This window comes from Sabethes cyaneus, chromosome 2, assembly GCF_943734655.1.
Source record: "Sabethes cyaneus chromosome 2, idSabCyanKW18_F2, whole genome shotgun sequence".
NCBI lineage: Eukaryota > Metazoa > Arthropoda > Insecta > Diptera > Culicidae > Sabethes > Sabethes cyaneus.
The window spans coordinates 39,669,390-39,696,465 of record NC_071354.1 but is presented as its reverse complement, the minus strand read 5'-3'; the positions used below and the strand labels follow the sequence as shown (position 1 = coordinate 39,696,465).

The 27,076-nt window shown below is 39.4% G+C and overlaps 3 protein-coding genes across 3 annotated transcripts in view; all 3 read left to right on the top strand.

Moving 5' to 3' along the window:
- The window catches only part of LOC128735328 (MOXD1 homolog 2-like), a 148,989-nt gene extending 141,102 nt beyond the window's left edge, over nt 1–7,887 (top strand). Inside the window, exon 9 of the mRNA XM_053829819.1 lies at nt 7,534–7,887. Within this exon, the coding sequence (XP_053685794.1) occupies nt 7,534–7,887 (354 nt within the window). The remainder of the gene's footprint in view (nt 1–7,533) is intronic.
- Nucleotides 7,888–10,233: 2,346 nt separating this feature from the next.
- On the top strand, nt 10,234–16,183 carry LOC128735327 (poly(A) polymerase alpha-like). Its single transcript, XM_053829817.1, has 2 exons — nt 10,234–10,473; nt 15,758–16,183. Exons 1-2 carry the CDS (start codon nt 10,234–10,236, stop codon nt 16,181–16,183), a joined length of 666 nt encoding a protein of 221 aa, XP_053685792.1.
- Nucleotides 16,184–23,674: 7,491 nt separating this feature from the next.
- LOC128735326 (ell-associated factor Eaf-like) lies at nt 23,675–25,699 on the top strand. The gene is made up of 2 exons (XM_053829816.1): nt 23,675–24,061; nt 24,407–25,699. Exons 1-2 carry the CDS (start codon nt 23,675–23,677, stop codon nt 25,697–25,699), a joined length of 1,680 nt encoding a protein of 559 aa, XP_053685791.1.
- Nucleotides 25,700–27,076: the final 1,377 nt, after the last annotated feature.

Genomic DNA, 27,076 nt, shown 5'->3' with positions numbered 1-27,076 from the left:
TCGGGCCCTTCCTGTCGATGAAATCGTTATTGTCGGTGATTACAATTTTCCCGGTTTGAAATGGTGTTCTGCTGAAAACGGTTTTTTGTATCCTGATTCAGAACGTTCATCTTTTCATGCTGGCACTAACAGCTTAATTGACTGCTACAGCTTTAATCTATTGCGTCAAATCAATCCAGTAGTGAACGAAAATGGTAGAATCCTGGATCTCTGCTTTGTTAGCTGTTCTGATTATGCACCGAAAATTTGTGAATCGCCTTCCCCTCTTGTCAAGAGTGTTAGATTCCATCCTCCTCTGCATATGGCCCTCGACGTTAAACGTGCTACTCTCGGCTGTCTAGTTTCCGACATCGTCAGTTACAATTTTAAGAGAGCTGACTACGATAGTATTATTGACATTCTGTTGAACATAAATTGGTTTGAAATTCTTGACAATGACGATGTCAACCAAGCTGTAAATACTTTTACCAATATTTTGAATTACGCCATTGATCGCCATGTACCCAAACAGGTTTCCACTCGGCATTCTAGACTACAGTTGTGGCATACTGTGGAGTTAAGACGTTTAAAAACAAGTAAAAGGGCTGCACTGAGGCAATACACAAAGCATGGTGGTTACATACTGCGCCAGCGTTACGTACTAATCAACAGAGTCTACAAGAGGACAGCTAGACGCTGTCATACACATTATTTGCAGAACGTCCAACGCAGGCTTAAGTCAGTCCCAAAATCATTTTGGAAATACGTGAATGAGCAGAGGAAGGAACCTGGACTACCCTCAACGATGCACTATGAAGCGCAGACTGGCTCGCGCCCACAGGAAATTTGTCAGCTGTTCGCTAGAAAGTTCGCCCGCATTTTTTCAAGTGAGACGTTGTCAATGTCTGATATATTGCTTGCGGCGCGTAACGTTCCCACATCAAGCCAGTCGTTAGATTGTATCGATATCAATGAATGCATGATACATTCGGCTATAAACCGAATGAAAACATCGACGTCTGCGGGTCCGGATGGGATACCATCAGTCCTTCTGAAACATTGCTGCGCTGCCTTAGTAGCTCCTTTGAAACATCTGTTTGGCATGTCGCTCACATCCGGAATTTTTCCAACTCTCTGGAAATCTTCATTTATGTTCCCAGTTTACAAAAAAGGAGATAAAAAGCAAGTTGATAATTACCGTGGGATTACGACGCTGTGTGCCGTTGCCAAACTTTTTGAAATGGTCATCTTGGAACCTGTCTTCAATCATAGCAAGCTGTATATTGCCGAAACTCAGCATGGATTTTTACCAAAACGTTCTACCGTTACGAACCTCTTAGCATTCACAACATATGCTACAGACGCAATGTCCAATGGCTTTCAGACTGACGCCATTTACACGGACTTATCGGCTGCTTTCGATAAAATTAACCATGCCATCGCGATAGCAAAGTTGGACAGACTGGGTTTTGGTCCTAACGTTCTACGTTGGTTCCAGTCGTACCTAAGAGATAGGCGTTTGTCAGTCAAGATAGGTGACTGTATATCCAAAGAGTTCTCTGCCTCTTCCGGAATTCCGCAGGGTAGCCATCTCGGACCCCTGATATTCCTACTTTATTTCAACGATGTGAACTTCTCTCTTGAATGCCCGCGGTTATCTTTTGCCGATGACCTTAAAATATTCTGTGTAATTCGGACCACCGAGGATGCTCTCTTTCTTCAACGTCAACTAACCGTTTTTGCTGAGTGGTGCCAAACTAATCGTATGAGCTTAAACAACAATAAGTGCTCAGTCATCACTTTCACACGAAGGAAAATGCCAATTCGATTCGACTATCATCTAGCAGGTAACGCAATCAATAGAGAAACATGTGTTAAGGATCTCGGTATACACCTCGACGAGCAATTATCTTTTAAACAGCATACTTCCTATGTAGTAGCCAAAGCATCTCGTTGCTTGGGATTCATAATGAGAGTGTCTAGGAATTTTACAGACATTTACTGCCTGAAAGCTCTCTACTGTTCACTCGTGCGTTCAGTTCTTGAATATTGCTCGGTAGTTTGGAATCCTCATTACCTCAACGGAGTACACAGGATCGAAGCTGTCCAACGAAGGTTTGTTCGATATGCTCTTCGGCGGTTACCATGGAATAATCCACACCAGCTGCCAAGTTACGAAAGTCGTGCACAGCTTATAGGACTTGACTCACTGCAAGTGAGGCGAGAGCTTTCCCGTGCTATGCTGATTGCTGATCTGCTAACCAATCACATCGATTGCCCTTCGCTTCTCGGCGAATTAAACATCAACGTCCGCTCTCGAGCTCTTCGCGATGCTGCCTTCTTCAGATTGCCTGTTCGACGTACTAATTACGGAACCCACGGTGCTGTCATCGGTCTGCAGCGAACCTTCAATAGGGTTTCTTCCGGATTCGACTTCCACATTCCACGTTCTAGAATCAAAGTAAATATTTTAAGTATACTTAAGCATCATTAGGACCATCTGGGTCTGTTGATTGGTAACAAATAAACAAATAAACAAATAAACAAATCTAGTGCTATAAATCAAACGCAAAACTGAAAAGCTGGCAATACTGTTAAGAAAAACTTTGCTATATATTGTATAAATGCTTTCCCGATATGGCGAAGTAGTTTTACATTGCGTAGAGAATCATTGCTTAAAAAAGTTATTTTGCTTATAGTTTTACATGCGGTATTGCTTGATTTAAAACGCTGTATCTCGGGATCGGTAACGAATACCTCGAGGCGATGAGTAATTCGTATGTAAAAAAATTTGCAAAACACGATGAAGTTGGAATTTTTTAGATCAAATTGTCTTTATTGAGAAAAAACGAAAATTTAGTTTTCAAAATGAGTATAAAATTGTTTGGCAGCACTGGTGCTCAAAAATAATATTTTTCGTATTCCTTGGGTGACTTCCTTTGAAAATGTGAAAATAGTGTCTTTTTAAACCCAATACTTCCGGAGATATAAGCAATAGAAAATAAGAGGTTTTGACAAAAAAGGGTATTTTCCTTAAAAATGGAGGTGCTCCCATTAATCGAGGGAATGTCCGATCGGCACCAAATTTTCGTTTTTTACTTTCTGGCCGAAAACAAACAATCTGGCGAAATTTGGTTCAAATTTGTGAAGGTCGATTACATGGGGCTCGGACACTTTTAGTAGAATGACCCATATACAACAATTAAGATTACAGGTTTTGATTTTCCATTGAAACGTCTCTTTTGAAAAAAAAACACAAAAATATCGAGTGAATTCAACTGTACTGCTATTTTTTAGAAAACCAGAAAATCGAATCAAAAACTCACATCACCAAAATAACATCTTGTGAGAATTTCTGGAGCGTGTTTTTACTCAAAATGATTTCGCATGACTGCTTCATTTTTTTCCTTAGGGGGAGGTGTCGCTGTGGCGCATGGGAATCATTGAGATCTTAAAAGACTGAACTATTTTTCTCGTCATGCCACATTCTTGCATGTATTTATGAAAAGCATTACTTGAGTGATCCATTAGCGCCCGACTGCAGATTGGCATTTTTCTGCTTTAATCGACGCTTTTTGTTTATTTACGCATTTTATGCCTTCAGTATAAATCGTTCATTATTGATGATAATACTCCGAACTTGTGAATTTTGTAGCCTGCAATTGTTTCGGATCGAGAAATAAAATTATTAAAATTACACGTCCCTAAGAAACATGAGTCTTATTTCACTATGAAGCTAATCCTTCATCGCTGCATCCAACATCGAGTTGAATGGAGATGACTGCTTAAATGCTAACTAGGGATGCTATACCGGTTTTACCGAAACCGGTTTTACCGGTATTACCGAGCTATTTTCTAATACCGATTTACCGGTTTTTCCACGATCAAAAACCGGTATTTTCGGTATTTTTTTGCATGATCAAATAACAACTCAAGAAGCCTGAATCGCTGGTAAAACTTTTGAAGCATAGGGTAAACTTAATTTCATGATTGAAGGTTCTACAAATAATAACTCAATTATGTAGTTCTTCCAAAGGGAACATCCCGAAATACCTCACCGCTGCCAGCATAGAACCGGAGTGCCTCGTGTTTTTAAGCAGTCGTCTCCATTCACCTCGTGCTGATCCATGGGCTCGTCACCCATTTGTCTCAGAAGTCGCAAATTTGGTCGAGCCATCTTGCACGTTGAGCTCTTGTGTTCCTGGCGCCGATGGGGTCGTTGAAAATAACTGTTTCCGTTGCACTGTCTTCTGGCGTGTCCACCCGACCGTAGCCTGCCGACTTTCGCCAGCTGTACGATGAATCGCCCCTGGCAATGCCTTTAGTTCGTGATTCATACGCCTCCGCCACTCTCCACTTTCAGTTTGTACACCACCAAATATCATCTGCAGCATCTTCCGGTCAAACACGACAAGGGCACGTATTTCCACCGTGAGCGATGTCACAGTTTCAAGTCCGTAAAGAACTACCAGTTAAATAAGGGTTTTGTACATTGTCTGCTTCGTACGGCGGCGTATGCTTCTTGATCGTAGCGTTTTGCGAAGGGCAAAGTAGGTCCGATTTATTGCTTGTATGCGCCAAATAATTAAGAATATTGCACAATAGAAGAAATGTGCGATATCAGGAAGCTGCTCAGAAAATCTTCAGTAAAAATTAACAGAGTACTCTAGAGACATGTCAGAACACAACACGAAAAAGAAATTCGTTCGGTTGCTAGTACAAACTGGAATAGAAATGACTTTATGTTTAGTTAGAACCTGTTGGCAGGGCTGAGACAATTCTGCGGGCTTCAATCATCGCTTCAAACGTTTCTGTCCGATCTGAGAAGGAACGATACGCTTTACTTAAGCGTTAAGGAATTCATGAAGAAAGAAGATTTTGTCGCAGTGCTAGAACCAGTCTGCTGCTGTCGAATTGCTGTACCGGAAAAATTGCAAACTTTACGAGCTACGAACTCTAAAACTACTCTCGGAACACCTTTCAGGTACCGCACAACTGCTGTTCGAGTTACTGTATCGGCAGAATTTCAGAGAGAGCTCGTATATTTAAATTTATTAGTATTATAATTAGCCGCACTTTTCGTGATGATTTTGTAATATTCTTCAAGGCTTCTAGGATGTTTTGATTATAAAATTCTGCAAGGTTTCATTCGTTTTACTTTTACTGACTTTTTCGCGGTCAAACGTAAACTCTATTTTGATTAAAGCAGAGGAGCGTTTGGTGCGAAAAATTTTAGACTGAATATTGGGAAAGTTTCGATCTGCGGCTAAAAATATATTGGGTTTTAGTTTGTGGCAGTGAGACTCCAACCCACAATTTCTCGATGCGTAAAGCACTCGAGTACTAATCGAGAAATTCTGGGTTGGAGTCCCACTGCCACAGACTAAAACCCAATATATTTTTAGCCGCAGATCGAAACTTTAACATTCAGTCTAACATTTTTCGAACCAAACGCTCCGCTGCTTTAATCAAAATAAGGTTTTATTATTTTAAAAGTCAATGAAATAAATTCAGAAACCGAGCAGGCAGAGGAACCAAACCAACTTTACTTTCAGTTATAATTTCTCATAAATGTTAGTGTCTAAGCAGCTTATTAAAACAAACTCTTGAACAAGGGTTTTCCTAGCCACATTTCTAATTTACCGCTAGGAATTGTTTTTTCTTTCTCTGTGGACACCGAAGGAAGATTCTCTGCCTCCGGAAGATTTTCATTAAAATTTGTTCTCGTTTAAAAGATGACACGGTAAATTCACTTCACATTGTTAAATATTATTATTTCAATGAACTAGTCATTGAGTAACGCAAAAAAAATTGAGTAGCATTGATTATGGATAGATCCTCTTCAAATCATACAATTTTTAAATGCAGTTTTCAAATGTTAACTTTTACCGGTTTTTTACTTGTTTTACCGGTATTGCATTTATCAATACCGAAAAACCGGTTTTCAAAATACCCCCCGGTATTGGCATCTAACAATGATGACAGATTCAAATCGTAACGATAAACAAAACAAGACAACCAAAAACACGACACCGCAAGCTGTACACGACAATGATTGACGAAATTCGATTGCCTGGCGATGGAAGACGAAACTTTAGGAGTTTTACACAGCAACTGGAATTGGAAACGTAACATACATTTTCAAGCATATGAAACTGTCGTAGCTCGCTAAGCAGTATCTGGCTTGGCAGACTATCTGAGGATGTGGCCAACAAAGCGACGTTTTTATTGCAGATGGAAGGGAATAACTTTGCATTATAAGATACACAACATAAAAATTACGAAAATAAATATTTAGCAAAAGGTATTAACATCGAATTAAACGGCAATTAGTACCTATATTCATTACTAAAAGAAACTTCATTCTATTTTACCAAACATAAACTAATCCACTTGTTCTTTACTGCATTAAGTACTATTAGAATACTAAATGCTAATTTCATTTGTGAATTCATTAATAATCTCGTAAATTTTTCCTGGCCGTCCGGCATCTTTACAAGAAATTATGAATTCTTAGTGTCTCAGAGATAGGACATGCCGCTGTCCATCATAAGATATAGCTTATCTTCCATGTAAATTATATCTGTAATTCTACCAGATATCAGATGTGTATGTTCCATCTGGCACATATAAATGTATCATTATTCCACTCCTAGGGGACAAATATTAAATTACATGCTACTATTATCTGGTGCCATTCTTCGCGGTGATAGGTTTGAACATAAAATATAAATGGCTCTTGCCCCAACACATTGCTTCTATATGAAGTTCAGCAGCTCAAACAGCTAGCTATCAGATTTAATTTGTTCAACTTTTTTTCCCACTGGACCGGATGCACTATCCAACCGGGCGCTTCCGAGCGCTTTTTGACTTTCTATCCACTGTCTCCACTGGTCGGGTATTATCGTCGTTGTCTCATCGGTGCATGCGGGCAAGACAGTACAAAATATCCCCGGTCATGTCTGAAATTCCATCTCTTAAGTGGTTTGTCTCTGCTGGTGGCGATAAACCCTGCTACCGCATGCTTCTTATTCCTCCCTTTTTGTTTGAACAGAGTCCTGCCGAATTCGGATTGCGCCCCGAAGATAGCAGCAGCTCCAACTTGTATCCAACTTGGCTCTGTGGTTTCTGTTTGCTAGGAACAAGTTTCCTGCTGGGCACTCACCAAGTTGCGGGTTTCGATTACTTGTCGGTGTAATTCGAGTACTATCATTTCTCGCTCGAAAGTGCAGATAATCGTTTTATTTTTGTAAACTTTTCATTTCAACCACACGTAATCATCCGATGTACTGTTTTCGAATCGCCGCTGTACATCGCAATGGTTTTCCAATGAAGTTGATTCACACTAGCGTGGTGGCAATAATTACACTTTAAATGCGGTGCAAAGAGTGTAGCCGATGTGTTTGAAATAGCTTTTTTTAACACTTACTACAATGATATTTTAAAATAAAATTCACTCCTTAGCTACAGCCCTGAATAAAATATCCTTCAGGCATTGCAAAACGTGATGAAATTTTTAATTCTCTACAATTGGTGTTTTCCTCCTTTTTGCAGGGCATCGAGCTGGAATCGTACGGCAGTAACATAACGCGCTACTGGAAACCGGTCAACAAATGCCGCAACATTCACACCAATATGGTTACGGAACCGATGCAGGATAGCGACGGTAGCCAGCCGAACATGATCGACATGCCGGCGATGGACGATCACGAGTCCACCAACATGATCGACGTCGATTTGCGGGCCAAAGTGGCCCGGCCAAACAGTAATGCCAACAATCAGGGTGGGGGTCGCCCTACCAGCACCGGAGGACACAGCGACGGGTGCCGCCAACTTCCGAGGTACGAAAATGTGTTTGCTACCTTAGCACTGCTGGCCACCAGCCGCATCGTGATCGGATTAATTTAATTAAACCGTCTACAAAAACCTCTTCCGGTTGTACACTGCCCAATCTTGCCAGAGTTGGATTGCGTCGAAATAACCGGAAGGCTCGCTTCGTCCAAACGAACTGGTCCGAAATGGGAAAAATAATTAAATCTACAAGTTGTAGGGAATGGTATTCGAAAATCACTCGTCGATGGGCTCGATATGCCAATCGTAAGCTATTTTAGGGGAAAACTATAGCCGACCCAAGAGCAATAAATCAAATCGCTACAAAGCTTTCACAGCTTAGTTCTCATTTTTTTCTTATACGATACTACATACAGCAAAGTTTTCGGCTTTCGTTCCATTTTGGAACACCGCCTTCACATATGAAGAATGTGGCCACCAAACCAACTACAATCGATAGTACATATGAAGGATGCACTTACGGGAACCGAATCGAATCGATGGAGAGAAAAAAAAACGACAAACCGCAAGTGCTTCTGTTCAGGCAGCATTTTATATCCCAAATGGGAAATCAGAAAGCAATAAAAAACAAGCCGAAAAAAAAACGAAAGAGAACATTTCCTATCCACGAGTGAATCGTTATCTGAAGGCGCAAATTAATTTGTTGTAAAAACGTGAGGAGAAAAACCAACCCGCTCGTGGGGTTTTCATATTCTAGTGTAAATACATTCTCCATATATGTATGTAACTGATGAAGGAAGGCAAAGAAACTATACCAACTGAAAACAATAGATTTGTGTAGTCTCAACAGCGCTTTCGAAATGCCCGTTACCAAAGAGTTGTAGTAGTAAGAATCGATAGCACTTGTATCATAGTGTAAATAACATTCTGATCCAAATAGACATTCCAGATACCAAGCTCTAGGCCGTAGAGCAGAAGTAACCATATATCAAGCAGCAGAACATAGATATCCCGAATTGCAATACGAAAATAGATATTCAATAGATAAATCAATTTACCAGCACACTATTTATTCCATGAATCAAATCTTCAATCTAGCAGAACCAACCAACTAGAAGAATATGTAATGATTGCAATGTTCACGCAAGCAAACAAGCCTACGAAAGCTACGAAAACAATTCAACTGATACCGATCGATGAAGGAAAGAAAGGGGTTAGGAAGATTATATTAGCCACTTAATCAATACAGTACTACTCGCAGAACAGCAACAACAGACAAAAACCTGATTTATGTAAAAATGTATCTATCTAATAAATCTATTTAATAAAATATATTTTTATCGTTGTTTCATTTTTACTCTGCTACGAGATACGTTTTTTTCCTGCGACTTTTCACCAGTATCTTACCTTTCATGAGTGCTAGAACAATAAACTCATGATTTGCATAAAAAAGATTAATTTGCTTTTTGAAAAAATGTTTTTCATTCACTTATCTTTAAACTACAATCTTTTACCGACTGGTGATTCACTTAATGGAAACTTTTTCGGCTTCGCAGTCGCAGTAAATAAGCAGAAAAAACGGTGTTTTTCTCTTCTACCAACGTTTCGAATAATATGTATTCTTTTTCAAGGCTCTAAAATAATCAAAATAATCAAAAACATTTTTCAATTTGTTCTTACAAAATTAATATAAACTTTTTTACCGAGAATGGACCCACTGCAGCTGACTTAGTGATGGAAACATTGCTAGAAGAAGTGGTCGAACGATTGAGTTTCCCGCTCCCGCTTTTGAAAAAATATGTTGACGACTTGATCCTGGCGGTGCCTGAAGACAAAATCGACGAAGTTCTAGAGGTATTTAACAGCTATGAAAACCATCTACAATTTACCTGTGAAAAAGAAAAAGATGGTAGACTTCCATACCTTGACATGGTGCTTGTTCGTCAAGCAGACCAGTCAATAAAGACGGAATGGTATTGTAAACCTATGGCCTCAGGGAGATTTTTAGATTATTTCTCTTGCCACCCATTACACATGAAAATGAACGTAGTCGCTAACTTCATAAGAAGGGTGCGCAAACTGAGCACAAATTTGTCTTCCGATGAGATTAAAGATGTCATAAAAAAACACCTAATGGTAAACCACTACCCATTATCACTGGGTAACAGACTGCAGAATAGAGCGGAAAGGAGCATACGAGAGCATCCAGTAGAAACAGTCCAAACAACATACAAACCGATGCCTTATATCGATTTGTTGACAACACGCATAAAAAAATCGTTACGTGTAGATTTTCCAAATGTCACTATAGCCACACGCAACGAACATACCATCAACTGCCTGTTCACAAACACGAAAGATCGTATAGCACCGTTAGATCGCAGCAATGTTATATACAGAATCCCGTGTGCTGAATGCCATTCGTGCTATGTTGGCCTTACTACACAGTACCTGAAAACGAGAATGAGCAACCACCGATCTAATGTTAAAAAGTTGGATGAGCTTAAAACCAACATGCATGTTAACAGCTCATCCACCACTGCCGAACTGGAGCGCCTGAAAGAGAAAACTGCACTACTCCAACACAGCATCGAACACGATCACTCGTTCGCACTGGATAAGGTTCATATCTTGGATGAACATCGACGGACTGCAGCGCTGAATGTGCTGGAAATGTGCCACATTATCACGACCGATCATACGGTAAACAAACGTAGTGATGTTGAAAACTTAAGCTCTACGTATGCAGCAGTGTTACAAAGTGTAAAGCAGAGTAAGAATAAAAACAAAACATCGGGAAATGTCAGATGATTGATGACAGCGAAAGTGACAGCTACTAGTAGACATAACTGAGCACAACGAAAACTTGCACACAATAAAAATTGTGCTCAAGCTTGCATGTAAACTCTTTTATTACAGCAATCCTTTTGTTTTTTCGTTAGTTTTTTCAAAAAAGTGCTACGAGTTCGAAGTTTTTAGTTTTTTAGTTTTGAAGTGTGTTTGAAAATTATATTGTAATAGTTTAATGCTTGTAAAATTTGTTCCTAGTTGCTAATATTGTTTTCTTTAAATATTGTTAGGCTAATATGTACATGCGATGATACAGTGACCGTGCAATGATGAACCACTTGACAATGAAATGGTCCATTCTCGGTAAAAAAGTTTATATTAATTTTGTAAGAACAAATTGAAAAATGTTTTTGATTATTTTGATTATTTTAGAGCCTTGAAAAAGAATACATATTATTCGAAACGTTGGTAGAAGAGAAAAACACCGTTTTTTCTGCTTATTTACTGCGACTGCGAAGCCGAAAAAGTTTCCATTAACTTATCTTTAAACGAACTCTTTTATCCTTTATCCCTTTACGTCTTGTCCCCCCCTGGAGATACTATCAACACCTTTGTTTCATTACGTTCTTTAAGAATTTCCTTCGTCGCTTGGAAAGACTACCGTCATAAAAAATCATTCAAATGTCTAACATCAATAATAATGACTTTTTTTAGTATCCTGGGCATTTCATCCCAAATTTTCTCCAAACCTTGCGTGAAAGTAACCTTTCACAGTCAATTCTTTAGTGCTCCCTACTTTGCCTATCATGTAATTCCATGCATAGAAATCGAGAGGATTCAAATAAAGACCGGAAAATTGTCCTCAATTGGCCTGTGTAACTTTCGTCTAGTGAGAAGGAGCAGAATTCTGTTGGACAAAACATTACCGATGTAAACTTTTGGAGAAACACGCTCATACTATTATCCTGGGAACACTCTGGAATCTTCGAACAGCCAGTTTGTCCCGAAGAATATCAGAAAGCTGTACTACGATCATTGTGTTGGTTCTGGTGATTCTGTAGTTGGAACATTATTTCGTTCGAAAACAGAATTTCACTGTCACCGTACCATTTGAGCAGCTGGCGACAACTTTCGACTCTAGCGACCTTCTACTTTTTAGTCAAATAGTGCATCCGTTGTTTTTCTGTATGGAATCCTCGGCCGTCTTTCGTCCACACTGATCTGGTTTCCGTCGAAATCGCTCTCTTACTTGTTTGATGGTTTCCGTTGTCCTTACAGTACGTTTACACCCGAGCAGGAGCGAAGAGCAAAATAATACAAAAACAATATCAAACTATGTTATAATGGAATATTTTGTTATTGAATAGATATGGAGATACATTGATAACACATTTTGTTATTGAGTAGATATTTAAAACAGTGGTTGTAAGATGAGTATAATAACTGATTTTGTTATCATATCTTTTTTTGGCCTTAAAATGACATTCGATATATTTCATACAATTTTTTTTATTGAATAAAGAAATTTTAGATAATAAATATTTTATAAAAGGATTTTTTGATATCTCATATACTACTGCATTTGTTATTCAATACCTTAATAATACTAAAATATGTTATTCTTAACTCTGAATACAGTCATGTTATTGCTTTGTTATTCAAATAACACAAGTAGTTATTCTTTTAGCCTTAAAGGAGTAAAATTTTGATATTATTTTTTGTTATTTTACCAACTATGTCAGCCAAAACAAGACCAAATTTTGATATGAGTTATTCGATTTCCAATAACACATTTTGATATTATTTTGCTATTCGCTCCTGCTCGGGCAGCCAGCTTTGGTACGATGGTACGATGGTGATTAACAAATTTCTAATCAAATACATCCAAAACACTGACAGTTATCACTACTCACTATGTAAAACAGCGTTTAGAGGACCCCAATTTTTTAACCCTCTAACGGGTAACTTCCTAAAAACGATGCGACCGAACAAATGATTACTTTATATGCCTAAAATTAAATAAAAAGAAGATAACTTATCCAATTTCATTCTACTATGTATATTTTATTCACGACAGAAACGTATTTCACTTTATCATGAAAGTACACTCAAAAGAAGCTCGAGTGTTGATTTTCATGGGAAAATATTTATCTGGAGGACCGCTAAATATGAAATAGTCCAATTTCTCTTTTTAGTTTTTCATGCCTACCCAAATATTTTTTCAGTTCAAATATATCACAAAATTGAAAAAAGTATGTAAATTACTCATAGGAAAAATTTGAGATCGAACATTTTGTTACAGATTTTTTCGGAATTTTTAAGAATTCTTGTTTTTGAAAGATGATAACTTTTGAACGCATGGTCAGAATGTTGTGATAATAGTATCAAAATGTCAGGAAATCTGTTCTGAACATATTTCTCATATTGTCAATTCAGGACAAATTTCGTATGTGGCTCTGGAGCTCCAAAGGCGAAGGTCATCTAAAGACGGTATTACCCGTTAGAGCGTATCGTTTGCGTTCATAACTTTATAAGAGTAAGTGGAATAGTAAAATAGATGTCATGCGAAAATAGGAAAAACAGCAATGGTGCTAGGTTACTTCCCTAAGGAACATCAGACTAGCTGATGACTCAATGTTTGACACAATGCTCCAGTTAAACTTTTATTTTAGCACCAAAATGGTCAATATTAGCTACTCGGGTGAAGTGATCGACACGATCAAATGCAGAATTCAAGTAAGTATAGATAGCGTCTTCTTGCACGCCATGTTTCGATGATTCGAAACGAAGCAAGTCTATCGGTTTTGGCCTACCGAGCCATTTTTTTCATGTGCGGACTCATCACTGCGACCAGTATAGTTGATCCATTGTAATATAGCCCGGGTGTTTGCTGTATGACATACACTGCATTTCTTTTTGCTATAAACGCTATTGAATGAGTGATATGCTTATTAAATTTTATGCATGCTTCTGAGAATTGCGGGTTACCCTTCCTTCAAAGCTTGATCTTACTTACTTTACTTTTTCGGCGACAATTCGCTTATCGAATCCATGCCGAATTCAGGAGCCGTCTCCACACTACTCGGTCTTGGGCTGCCACTCTCCAGTCGCCCCTAACACCCGCTGTTCTAGCATCCTTCTCCATCCTCTATCGGGTTTCTTTGCTTATTCATGACATTATTCGGCCTTTCTGATTATTACATTACATGAAATTGAACTTAAAGCACGATTTGAAATTGGCCATTAAAGTGTAGAGTCATTAGTGAACTTCAAACTCATTGAAATTCCGTAGGTATAATTTCTTAAAATTGTAATTCCATTTGTCATGGAATTTGCTTGAAGCGTATACATTTGGTGTTGCTCTAGGTAGTCTAGGTAGTCACTCCAAGGTTACCATCGACGAAGTCATCCCTAGGTAGTCCAAGATTAAGGTTTTCAACTGGAACCGAGGCATACATGCTACAGTAAATACTCACACACACGGCAAGTGCTTACCTGTCGTTGCCTTTAAAAGCGGACCACCATCTATCGGAGGAATCATTTTCGTATTGACTTTGTCGATTGCTGTAAGAGTATAATAATTAAAAATTATAAACATGCAGTGCGAAGCGCCAAATTTCTTTTCCAAATATCGCCACTATCTTATGCTCTTGGCAACAACCAACAACACCGATGGTCACCGAGAATGGTGCCGGATGGTGGAGTCCAACATCCGTGTTTTACTGGGGAACCTGGAGCGTCATCCACACATTAATTTGGCCCAAGTAAATCGTCAACGTTTCAATCAGGCCCCAAAGGGCATCAACGGAGAATCGCGTTCTTTATGGTTTATCGGGTTGGAATTCAACAAATCCTTTAATTTGAACGTAGACTTGACCCAGACCATTCTAAGTTTCACCGATGCAGCATACAAACGAGCCAGGCGGATAATGCTTCTTAAGGTTGATATGTACGTCGAAGTTCGACATATCCGACGGAAGCAATTGAGTCAATATGTGGATGCAAACCTGCTGAAGTTAGACAGGAACAATAACAACTCGGGTGAGGAACTCGTCGTGAATACATCGTCTACACAGGATAGAGGAACTACTGCGACCAGGAAGCGCCCTTCGTCAGAGATAGGAGACACGGCCACAGCGATGATAGACAAGAAACCAAAAAAGGAAACCAGAGAAGGATTGAGTAATCCAGAGCTATGGGATTTACTAGAGTTTGACTTATAGATAACATTAGATTTAAGTGACGCGTCTGTACTGTATTCTAGTGAATCAGAACTGAAAAGTTAATAAATATTAATAATTTAAAACAATTTCTCTGTTGTTATTAATTAGTGAACCCATTAGGGAGATTTGTTCGCTTGTTTATACAATTATCGTGGTTGTTCGTCCAAAAATCGTCCTGATCATGTTCGGTTAGAGTAGCTAGCCATGGTACAAACTACGCTCGAGGCTGTGTTCGTACTGCCTGCTTAACCCCGAAGCGAAGTTGCTTGTTGCAAAAATAATGATTTGTCCTTTTTCTCCAATTATATCCCGTTTTCTTTTTTCTTTTTCACGTCTTCCTCGTTTCCTCTATCGGTTTTCTTTGCTTATTCATGGCATTATTCGGTCTCTCTGATTATTATATTACATGAAATTGAACTTAAAGCACGATTTGAAATTGGCCATTAAAGTGTAGAGTCATTAGTGAACTTCAATCTCATTAAAATTTCGTAGGTATAATTTCTTAAAATAGTAATTCCATCTGTCATGGAATTTGCTTGCAGCGTATTCATTTGGTGTTGCTATCTAGGTAGTCACTCCAAGGTTACCATCGACGAAGTCATCCCTAGGTAGTTCAAAGATTAAGGTTTTCAACTAGAACCGAGGCATTCATGCTACACAACACAAACGGAAAGTGCTTACCTGTCGCTGTCTTTAAAAGCGGACCACCATCTATCGGAGCAATCATTTTCGTATTGACTTTGTCGATTGCTGTAAGAGTATAATAATTAAAAATTATAAACATGCAGTGCGAAGCGCCAAATTTCTTTTCCAAATATCGCCACTATCTTATGCTCTTGGCAACAACCAACAACACCGATGGTCACCGAGAATGGTGCCGGATGGTGGAGTCCAACATCCGTGTTTTACTGGGGAACCTGGAGCGTCATCCACACATTAATTTGGCCCAAGTAAATCGTCAACGTTTCAAACAGGCCCCAAAGGGCATCAACGGAGAATCGCGTTCTTTATGGTTTATCGGGTTGGAATTCAACAAATCCTTTAATTTGAACGTAGACTTGACCCAGACCATTCTAAGTTTCACCGATGCAGCATACAAACGAGCCAGGCGGATAATGCTTCTTAAGGTTGATATGTACGTCGAAGTTCGACATATCCGACGGAAGCAATTGAGTCAATATGTGGATGCAAACCTGCTGAAGTTAGACAGGAACAATAACAACTCGGGTGAGGAACTCGTCGTGAATACATCGTCTACACAGGATACTGCGACCAGGAAGCGCCCTTCGTCAGAGATAGGAGACACGGCCACAGCGATGATAGACAAGAAACCAAAGAAGGAAACCAGAGAAGGATTGAGTAATCCAGAGCTATGGGATTTACTAGAGTTTGACTTATAGATAACATTAGATTTAAGTGACGCGTCTGTACTGTATTCTAGTGAATCAGAACTGAAAAGTTAATAAATATTAATAATTTAAAACAATTTCTCTGTTGTTATTAATTAGTGAACCCATTAGGGAGATTTGTTCGCTTGTTTATACAATTATCGTGGTTGTTCGTCCAAAAATCGTCCTGATCATGTTCGGTTAGAGTAGCTAGCCATGGTACAAACTACGCTCGAGGCTGTGTTCGTACTGCCTGCTCAACCCCGGAGCGAAGTTGCTTGTTGCAAAAATAATGATTTGTCCTTTTTCTCCAATTATATCCCGTTTGACTTCTTTTTCACGTCTTCCTTCCTCGTTTCCTCGTCTTCCTAGTTTCCTCTATCGGTTATCTTTGCTTATTCATGGCATTATTCGGCCTCTCTGATTATTACATTACATGAAATTGAACGTAAAGCACGATTTGAAATTGGCCATTAAAGCGTAGAGTCATTAGTGAACTTCAATCTTATTAAAATTTCGTAGGTATAATTTCTTAAAATTGGAATTCCATTTGTCATGGAATTTGCTTGCAGCGTATTCATTTGTATGTAACAGTATAATAATTAAAAATTATAAACGTGCAGAGCGTAGCCAACAACCAACAACACAGATGGTCACCGAGAATGATGCCAAAAATCGTCCTGATCATGTTCGGTAAAAGTAGCTAGCCATGGTGCAAACTACGCTCGAGGCTGTGTTCGTACTGCCAGCTCAACCATGGAGTGAAGTTGCTTGTTCCTTGCTAATTAAACTACTGTTTTTTTATTGAAGGAAAATCAAAACAACTCGTTCTTCTATTCGAACTCGGCCTATTCCGAAAAAATAGAAGCAATCTCTTGTGGACTGAAAATACCCTCCCGTATCCCTTTTGCTTCTAATCGGCACTACAAGAATTCACTACGCTACTTCCAACAAGATTCTGCACAATCTCACTAGGTGAAACGTAATTTTTCGTTATGCTTATACAAAAACAAACATGTTAATGGTTTTGCCAACTATGCTGATAAATTAGACAGACGAAGTGCTCGACTGTCGCCTTTCGTTTCTTTCGGGAGAAAGTCAAATCGAAAGGTACCTACGCAAGTACGGCACCTTAAGCCTGTCGCAATTTCTTCCTGCCTACCGTGTCAAATTACAATCAAATGCCGGCAGAATTCCCTGATTTATGCACCTAATTGCTACATGACGCGTCACGGAATAGGTTTTCTCCGCCAGGCCGCTGCTGACTGGCGTGCACACGTGACATGACGACACGGAGCGGTGGTGGTGGCGCTGCCGAATGATGTGACAAATCATCCACAGAGGTTCGCGCGGCTTTATTTATCGCTTTCCGGCATCGTTTTGCCGACTAGAGCTAAAACTGCTGGAAATTGCGTTGCTTGGTGCCACTACACACTGGTGTTCCATTACCTATGGTGGCATGGCACTGCCACGACAGGCGAAGGCGTGACTCGCACGCCAGTATGTAATCATTCGTCCACTTTTCACGGGGTCTAATTGGAACGATGAAAACTGTTTTAGTGGCGATATTGTGCTGTTTCTTTGGTTCTAATTGTTCTTGTTACCGTTGTTACCGTATTATTTCTACCTATAGGCAGCATTATTACATCATGTCAAGTATTTTTAGATTCACGCTACTTATTTTTAGTATTTTAGCTATTTTAGATTACAACACCATACACCGCCGTCCCGTCTGTATTCAGCGTGCAGAACCTCTAACCTCTAAACTTCATGAAGGCTTATCCGCACAATGCAACTGACCAAAACCAATAATTTATCCTTAACATGTCTGCCAGTTAAACTTGGTTGGTTCTTGCTGCGGTAGTACATGAGTAGTATTTTAAGCCGTTCGTTAAAATACCGCCTAGTTGCGTTGTTATGTGTATACGATTCTGTCTTCCCGGTATTGCCAGAAACCCCTTTGGATGCATTATTCTTGCCGCCTAGTGCGCTGTGGGGAGTGTCTATACTTGTTTTTGCATGAACTAGTCCGCATTATGCTCAGAGAAATGTTGCATGAAATTGAACTAATGATACTATACTTTCCAGGATGGGGCAGACGCTGGCCACAAGTCAGCGTCTAGACAGAAAGATTGTCGCTCCCCTACCAAGCCCTGCCAAGCGATAGAATCAAACCTAGAAAATAATTTAAATAGCTTTGTTCAACCAGCCATTCCTGTTTGCCTTCAAGCCCTCGAATTTGCGTTCGCACGCAACTTGTTATCCAAATTAATCCACAGGATCGTGACGGGCTGATTCTGACACGTGTTCACTGGTGCTGCACGCGTTATTTCGGCCGACAGGACTGCAAAGGGCGTGCTCCGGGACTCATTACGTTTCGGCATGATTGAGATTTTGAAGACCGCCGAAAAACACACGCCCAGCTTCGGAATTCGTAATGCATCCGCATACATACATTCCCGGCGTGGGGATCCCGGCACGTGCCGTCCTTTAATCGTTTTATTATTTTTTTGCAAAGTTTTGCCTTTCATTTTTATTGGCACTTTCGGCCGCCGTTTCGCGGGCGCAGCGTAGCGGCCTCGGAGGAATATTGAGACTTCGTACACCGCCAGCCGTCAGCAGTGAGTGGTGAGAGCGCATATGTGTGGAAATTGTGCTGACAAAAATCCTAACGAGCGTACCCATCACGTGGCTGTTGATACAAACGCGGTGCACTGGAATGAAGTGTTTGTTCGAAAAACATTCAGTGAATCGCTTTTAATTCTATTTTTCGAAATTCACTGATTTTCTACATTTCAGGCTTTTTTGACAAACCTGACTGGCTATAACATTACCATTCCAAAAGCCCAGCTCAAACCAAATTTAAAATGATGAAGTTAGGGAAGAGGGCCATTGTTTCATTCTTTCTATTACTAAATCTACGCTAGTTAAGTTGAAAGATGGCCTTTTTTGGCCGAAAATTAGAACCACGGCGACCATTATTTTAATACATGTAGTGGAGCGGTGGCTTTTCAGCACATGTAGGATTGATTAATACCATGACGCATAAACTAGATCCAATGCCAGAATCATGAAATTAATGGTCACTTCAGCACCGTTTCAATGTAGCTCAAATTATCATCCGCATACATATTAGCACCACTCAGTTGGTCTAGAGGTACGTCCAACAGTCGTCGTTTGGTAGTCCTGTAATGTCCAGTAATCAAGTGGATTTGTTGGAGTAATTAGGAAGCGTTACTATTTAGATTCATAGACGTAAACTTTTCTAATGTCAGACCATATTGATATTCTAGCATTTTTTCTTAATCAAGAAAAAAATCCCATGAAAATCTTATATAATTTATACTCTAATTAACACAATTAACAGACGCAGCTCTTTGAGTGGTACTTTGATTCTTCACTTTAAGAATTGCTGCGTCACGCAGTGCGTTGAGCCATAGATAAAAATCATTTTTCACTTGCTTTGCTTGGGAAAACGCCACAACTACTATTACAAGCGCTCAAATTGTCATGTTACAGAGTGGATTTTACGCACAAATTTTGCTTTCATTTTTGAAGGTTATTAGTTGTGGTCGTTTGAATTTCGTCAAAATTTTGCCTGTCCTGATCATTTTGTCTAACCCCTTGTATGTAAACTTTGATATTAGATCCATAAAGTAGATCACGCCTATAGAGGAGAGGGGAGGTTGCCCTAATCGTGACGATTTGTGACGTAGGGGGGAGGAGGGTATAAAGTTATGTGACGTCACATAAATAAAATTTCAAATGGAAATTTTATTTGGGGAATTATAAATTAGCCTAAGAGATTTTTCCAACCGCAAATAGCAGTCGCACAAACTCCTGAGCAGCTACGGGGTGCTACCAGAGACTAATGGTAATGTTTGCCCATGATATTCGTGCTTAACTCAATCAATGAACATAAACTCATACCAAAGTTCCACGGCTGGTTTTAAGGTGAAGGTCGTCAGAGTCCAATAGCATTTGTTAGCGATTTCAATACTTTCACGACGAGAACAAAGTTTTAAGGTGAAGGTCGTCAGAGTCCAATAGCATTTGTTAGCGATTTCAATACTTTCACGACGAGAACAAAGTTGCTAGTAGTAGGTAATAATCTGCTATGAACAATTATGAAACGTAGAATCGCATATCTATTTTTGCTGTTGAACGAGATCCGACAGTAGTTCTATCGCATAAAATGCTATTTACGGTAAATTTTATTATCAGTTAGTTTTATAAGTATATTTTCGACACTCTACGACCTCAAGCGTGTAGGGCGCTATATCTCTGCATATTAGCGTTGGTAAGAAGAAATGCTTATCAACTTAGGAACTGTATTGGCTCGTTTCATTATCCCTGATTTTTGTTTTCAGGTATAATAAATTCAGGTTGTCACGTAGTTTTCGAGCCGTAAATCTTTCATGTGCATAGTATTTTTCGATATAAATTAAATTATGGTTGTATATGAGCACCAATGGCATTATACTGGATTTTTTAAAAAGGTTTTTTTAGATCTTAATTTTCGTAATTACTGGCTTTACAGGAAAATTTTCGAATATCCGGGTTGGTCTCGTATAACTGGTACTTACATACTTACATTATCCATCTAGCTTCCCCTATCTACTAACAACAATTCCTTTCCTGAAATACTTGTGAAGATGCAGAGGATTCCCTGGTCTTTAGTAGCAACAAGTATTGGACTAACATTCCTTCCCATCCTACCAGGAGCCGCATTCGGACGTGGCCGGCGTCGGTATTGATCAGCATGCAGGGACCTGATAAGGTGGCACAATGAGGAATAGCGTGCTATCCCAAGTATGCTTTTTCCAGCCATCATTTTACAATTTTCATCGGTCCTGGTCAATAACGGAGTAGCAGCACACGGGCGGTATCCTATGCTTATGCTTATGCTTATGCTTATATTTTCGACACTCTACGACCGTAATAGCGAAAATTATTGGTTAATTTCACGCTCAACGTAAATATGGCATCACTCCACATATACACCCGTTTCCTTGGTAACGTACAACAACGACGCACAGTGATCAAATTTTGAAAAAAACGCGGACATTAGCAATTGGGTAAAAATGCGTAATTTTTCAAGGGTGGTGTCTTCAGAGAAGTTTAATAATAAAATATAGCGCATCTTTCTTGTTTTACCTTTGTTATACTATAACTAAGGTTTAAAAATTGGTCGAAAAACACGAAATTGATCCGAGTCACATATACCAATCGATAGGGTTCAACGATTTGAGCAATGTCTGTGTGTGTGTATGTATGTAATGATTTTTTCTATCGCCTTTTTCTCAGAGATGGCTGAACCGAATTGTTCGCTATTACTTTTTTTTAAAGTATTATTGTCTAGTAGACTCACTATTGAGTTGTTTCGTGATACGACGTTTCGTTTATAAGTTATAAGCAAAAATGTGAAAAATACGTGACACGGGTTTCTCCGTATCTACATGACCGATTTCAACGATCTTAGTATCAAATGAAAGCCCTTATTACAGCTAAATTGTTCAGAAATCTTTAATTGAAAACAAACAAATAGTTTAAAGGTATGCTAAAAAACCTGTTTTGACAAGGTAATAATTATCGCCTGTTTCTTAGAGATGGCCAAACCGATTTATGCGCTATTAGTCTCATTTGAAAGATAATATATCCTAATAAACCACCATTGAATGATTTTTTGATTGGACGTTTAATTTGAAAGTTATGAGTAACCGTATACACCATACCAAAATTAACAATAATTTATAATGATTTTAACCAAGATAATTTACCTAATTTCAATTATTTTAATATCAAACGAGAGGTTTTGACACTACGAACATATATGCAAAATTTCATAAGAATTGGTGATACCGGTCAAAAGATATTAACCCTCGAACACTCGCGCCAACTTTTGTAACACAGTTACTCGCGCGCACTATAACCCCAAACCAAAGAAAACGTGCGCACTAGAGGTTTGACTGGGAAAACTTGGTTTTAGGTTTATCGAATCTTTGGAAGAGTTTCTTGAAATTGAAAGCTCTATCGTCTGGTGGAATTTAAATTTTGATTAATCCCCCTAAAAGTGAAATAAAAAAAATATTTTGCTTCATTGTCAAGATAACACATTGATGTGTTCTGCAAAGCTATAGAGCATATTATTATAAGAAATTTTGCTAAAGCCAGTAACCTTCTATCTCTGCAGCGAAGATAGAATACAGGGATACCCCGATATAAGACAACCTTCGATATAAGACAATTTCGATATAAGACAACTTTTTGAAAAAATTAATTGTCTTATATCGAGGTATCCCTGTATCTTATTTATTGTATATGAATTTGTAAAATCAGTTTTTCTATTTTTGCTCTTTTTGTAATTGTTGTATGACTTTTTCATGTACTACAAAATTGTACAAATAGTAAAAATACACAACTTTGCTGAAAATAGTATACCTGTATGTTTGCTTGTTTAGGAACTGTAGAACTTTGATTATAAAGAATACCCTAATTTTGACTCCGAATTACTCGACTACCAACAGACGGATACATTTTAAACATTTTACATTTGCTGATAGTTCTGCTGCATAAGTTTTCCCAACAATTTAATGAAAAAAGGATCTATCAAAATTTAAAAGTGTTCCTATTTTGTTCAAATTTTGTAAACTTATTCAATTTTCAAAAATTTTATGTAAACCAACGCACTACGCTACGATGACCAATAGATGAATTATGTTACGAAGACGTGTCGATTTCTATCTCAAATAACAAGTAAGACCGTATAACAAAGATTCCTTTCACCACTAGGTGGATTAAACCGGGTTTTTTTAAATAATTTAAAACAAAATTCTTCAAAAAATTGCAGAACATACTGAAATAAGCAACTTTGCTGAATACATTAGCTATCTATCAAATCAAATCTATCAAAGTCTTGATTCTTTCAGCTAGATCAGACGAATTTGAAAGGATAAATGTAAATAACGTGGATATGCGCGAAACATTAATCGATGACTCATCAGCGAATTATGAAGCGATCGGATACGCAGCAATTGGATAATTCAAACTTAAACCCAAATGCTAATCAACTGTCTAGCCTTAATTTAAATTTTAGATTGTATTTAAATTTCACGGGTGGACCATACTGTGCCATGTGTTTTTTTTTAATTTTCTTTGGTATAATTCATGAAAAAACAATCTAAAGTAAATATTTTTTTCTATTTGACAGGTTGAAAAGCACCTACCTATTTAATCTACCTACCTGCACCTTTCTGCAGATTTTCTTATGCTACCTAGATATCTCTTTCAGATTTAGGTAATGCGGGTAACCTGTTGTTATTGGCTATCCGTTTGAGTATATATTTTCGAATTGTTAATCGTTGAATTCAGTATTCGGTTGCCTCTCGTGCATGTACGACTTATCAAAATTATAATTTTGAGTATTGACATCAGTTATCGCAGTGTAGCAAAGACTAGCAAAAATTAAATTTTGGAAACTTAATCAAAAGAACTTGATATAAAATGGATAATCTGCTGTTAGGTTTGGGTTCGGAGGTCCGCGAGTTGAAATTGGGGGCCACGTTCACCCATCCATCCGCGCAAACCGCATATCATACTTTAAAATACGACTTCAAACCAGCCAGTGTAGACGTCAGCAAATCAGCAACGCTTGAGGTTGGATCCAACAAAGAAGTGACAGTTACCGTGCCACATCTGGATGGCTCCGGAGTTCCCAATACGGTGTTCAAGGGGAACCAACAGGATTACAGCATGAAGGATTGTGTGCTTATTATCGACCACGCCACGGGGGAAATTACGCTCGAGAGACTGTGTAGTAATGTGCAAGTCAAGAAGACAAGAACTGAAGGCAAAATCGTTCAGATTCCTCCTCAACCAGCTTCGATTAAGGTGAAAAATCGAACTTCGCGACGAAGTTCCAAAGTCACGGACACCACCGATTGTCGCAAGAAACGTCCTATCAAGCCAACACATTCACCATTACCAAAGTCGTCACAGGTACCGGCCTGCAGTGTCAAAAATACTCTACAGTCATTGCCGAGTGTTCCAGCTATCGATATGGATCATGGAAACGTTAGTATGACGGTGCCCTCTGTAGCAGTCCCGAAGAGACAAACGCAAGTGCAGAACACAATCAAGAGTTCACAGACCACTAATACTAGACAAACATTACCGAGTGTCCCGATGGCCGAAGACAAAGTCGTTCCGTCTCCTACTCTGCTAGCTCCGACCAAGATGGAAAATCCCACTGCCAGACGAAGCTCCAAAACCAAGGTCACCACCGGTCATCGCAAGAACGGTCTCATCGATCTCGCACCAAAACATTTACCCTTACGAAATTCGCCGTACTGCCGCCCACACAAGACTCCACAGGAACCGGCCTGGAGTGTCAGCAATTCGCATCAGTCATTGCCGAGTCTTCCAATTATTGGCATGGATGAAAATGATTTTATCTCTGTGCCTTCGTTACCAGAACCAACGACACAGGCGCAAAAGCAGCGACAGGAACAACAAATGTACAGTGCGACTATAACTGCAAGCCTCGCTAATAATAATAATAACAATGCGGCTTCAATCGAGGTTAACCTACCAAAGACACAAGCTGCTACAATGAGTTCGTCTGAATCGAGTGATTCGAGTAGCAGTAGTTCTGATTCGGACACCGACAGCAGTTCTGAATCCGACAGTAGCTCTGAATCGGACAGTTCGCGAACAAGTTCCAAAGCTAAGGTAGCCACCGGTCATCGTAAAAACAGTCCCTTCAATCTCGTACCAAAACTTTCATCACTACAAAATTCGACATCTTTCCGCCCAAACAAGACTTCACAAGCACCGGCCTGGAGTCACAAAAGTACCCAACAGTCATTGCCGAGTGTTCCAACCATCGATATAGAAGATGGAAACGTTTGTATGCCTCCTGTGTTACATCTAGCCGAACAACCGCACAAAGTCGTCCAACCTCCTACTCCACTAGTTCCGACCAAGATGGATAGTCCCACTTCGAGACGAAACTCCAAAACCAAGGTCATCACCGGTCATCGCAAGAACGGTCTCATCGATCTCGCACCAAAACATTTACCAATACGAAATTCGCCGTACTGCCGCCCAAACAAGATTCCACAGGAACCGGCCTGGAGTGCCAGCAATTCGCATCACTCATTGCCGAGTCTTCCAATCATCGGCATGGATGAAAGTGATTTTATCTCTGTGCCTTCGTTACCAGAACCAACGACACAGGCGACTATAACTACAAGCCTCGCGAATAACAATAACTATGCGGCTTCAATCGTAGAGGTTAATCTTCCTAAGCCACTAGCTGTTACAATGAGTTTGTCTGAATCTAGCGATTCGAGTAGCAGTAGTTCTGAATCGGACACCGACAGCAGTTCCGAGTCGGACAGCTCTTCGGAGGACGAAAATGATTCTCCGATGAAAGGACAAAGCTGGGCAGAAGTGGTCAACCATGCTAATACGGTTAAAAACCAGTTGACCAAGGATCTGTACCTGTCAGAGTCCGACTCGGATTAGGACTAATCCGTCACAAAATTACGAAGAAATGAGTGCGTTTCTAATTGATAGGTATATATTGGTATAATTAGGTATAATAGATATTATTTTTTGACAAATGATAAAAATGACAATTTGTAATTGTAAGCACTAGAATAAGTATCTTTTTATTTGAATGTCGAATAAATAAGTTAACTAAACCAGTCGTTTTTCATTCCTCACAGTTTACAGTGATGACAGAAATATCTCCTTTGAAATGTTTCCTTCTGGTTTACCAATATCTTCAAAACACAGGTCCCTGGGGACAGTTGGATTCGAATCCGGGTATAATTATAGCTCCCATTATAGCTTGGTCCGATTCGCGATTCCCCTGTTTAGGTAAGGAGGAACATTACAAACTTAGTACCTTAGTAAACATGAAACGTTGCTTCAATGCCCCTCCCTTACCAGGGGGATAAATCCTTAGGATCTTTGCTTCATTACTTTCTTCAACCGTCCCCTCCATCTATTAGGAAGACCAATTGCAGACTGTTTAACTATTAATTTAACTGTTTGCAAATGCTAGTTTTCATCAATATACATGTGCTTCAAAACAATTATAAAAATTACGTGTAAAGTTCTTGATCAGAATTGATATTTGATATTTTGGGTGACTTGGGTAAATGATCTTGAATGGACCTATTTAGCGGACCTGTAGTGTAGATAAATAGTGTTGATCGTTTTTTTTTGCAAAAGCCCTTTTTTGATCTAAAGTGGACCTATTTGTCTTGGTCTTTCCTGTCTGCTATTCAACATTGCGCTTAAAGGTGTTATAAAACGAGCGGCGATCGAAATGCGGGGCACGATTTTCAATAAATCCAGTTAATTTATCTGCTTTGCTGACGACGTGGATGCTATCGGCAGAACCTTTTAGGCGGTGGAAGATCAGTAAACCAGACTAAAACGCAAAGCAGAGAAGTTTGGATTGAAGTTAAATACGTCTAAAACAAAGTATATACTGGCAGGCGGGACCGAGCGCAACAGGGCCCGCTTGGGCAGTTCCGTGGTAAGTGACGGGGATGAGTTTGAGGTAGTTAACGAATTCGTATACATTTGCTTACTGGCAACAGAGGACAATAATACCAGCCGTGAGATTAAAAGGCGTACTATCAGCGAAGTCGGGCCTACTACGGACTCCGCAAACACTTGCGGTCGAACACTGTACAAAACGCTAATTAGACCAGTTGTCCTCTACGAGCACTCGAAGTTTTCGAACCAAGAACGTGGCAAGAGCAGGTGGAGCGAGATCTGGCGAGTACTAGGTGCCCGCGAAACTGGAGACCAGTTGCCATGGACCGAAATAAATGGAGAAATTATACACTGGGCTGGCCCTGTCGTAAGACGTTAGGCCAATTAAGT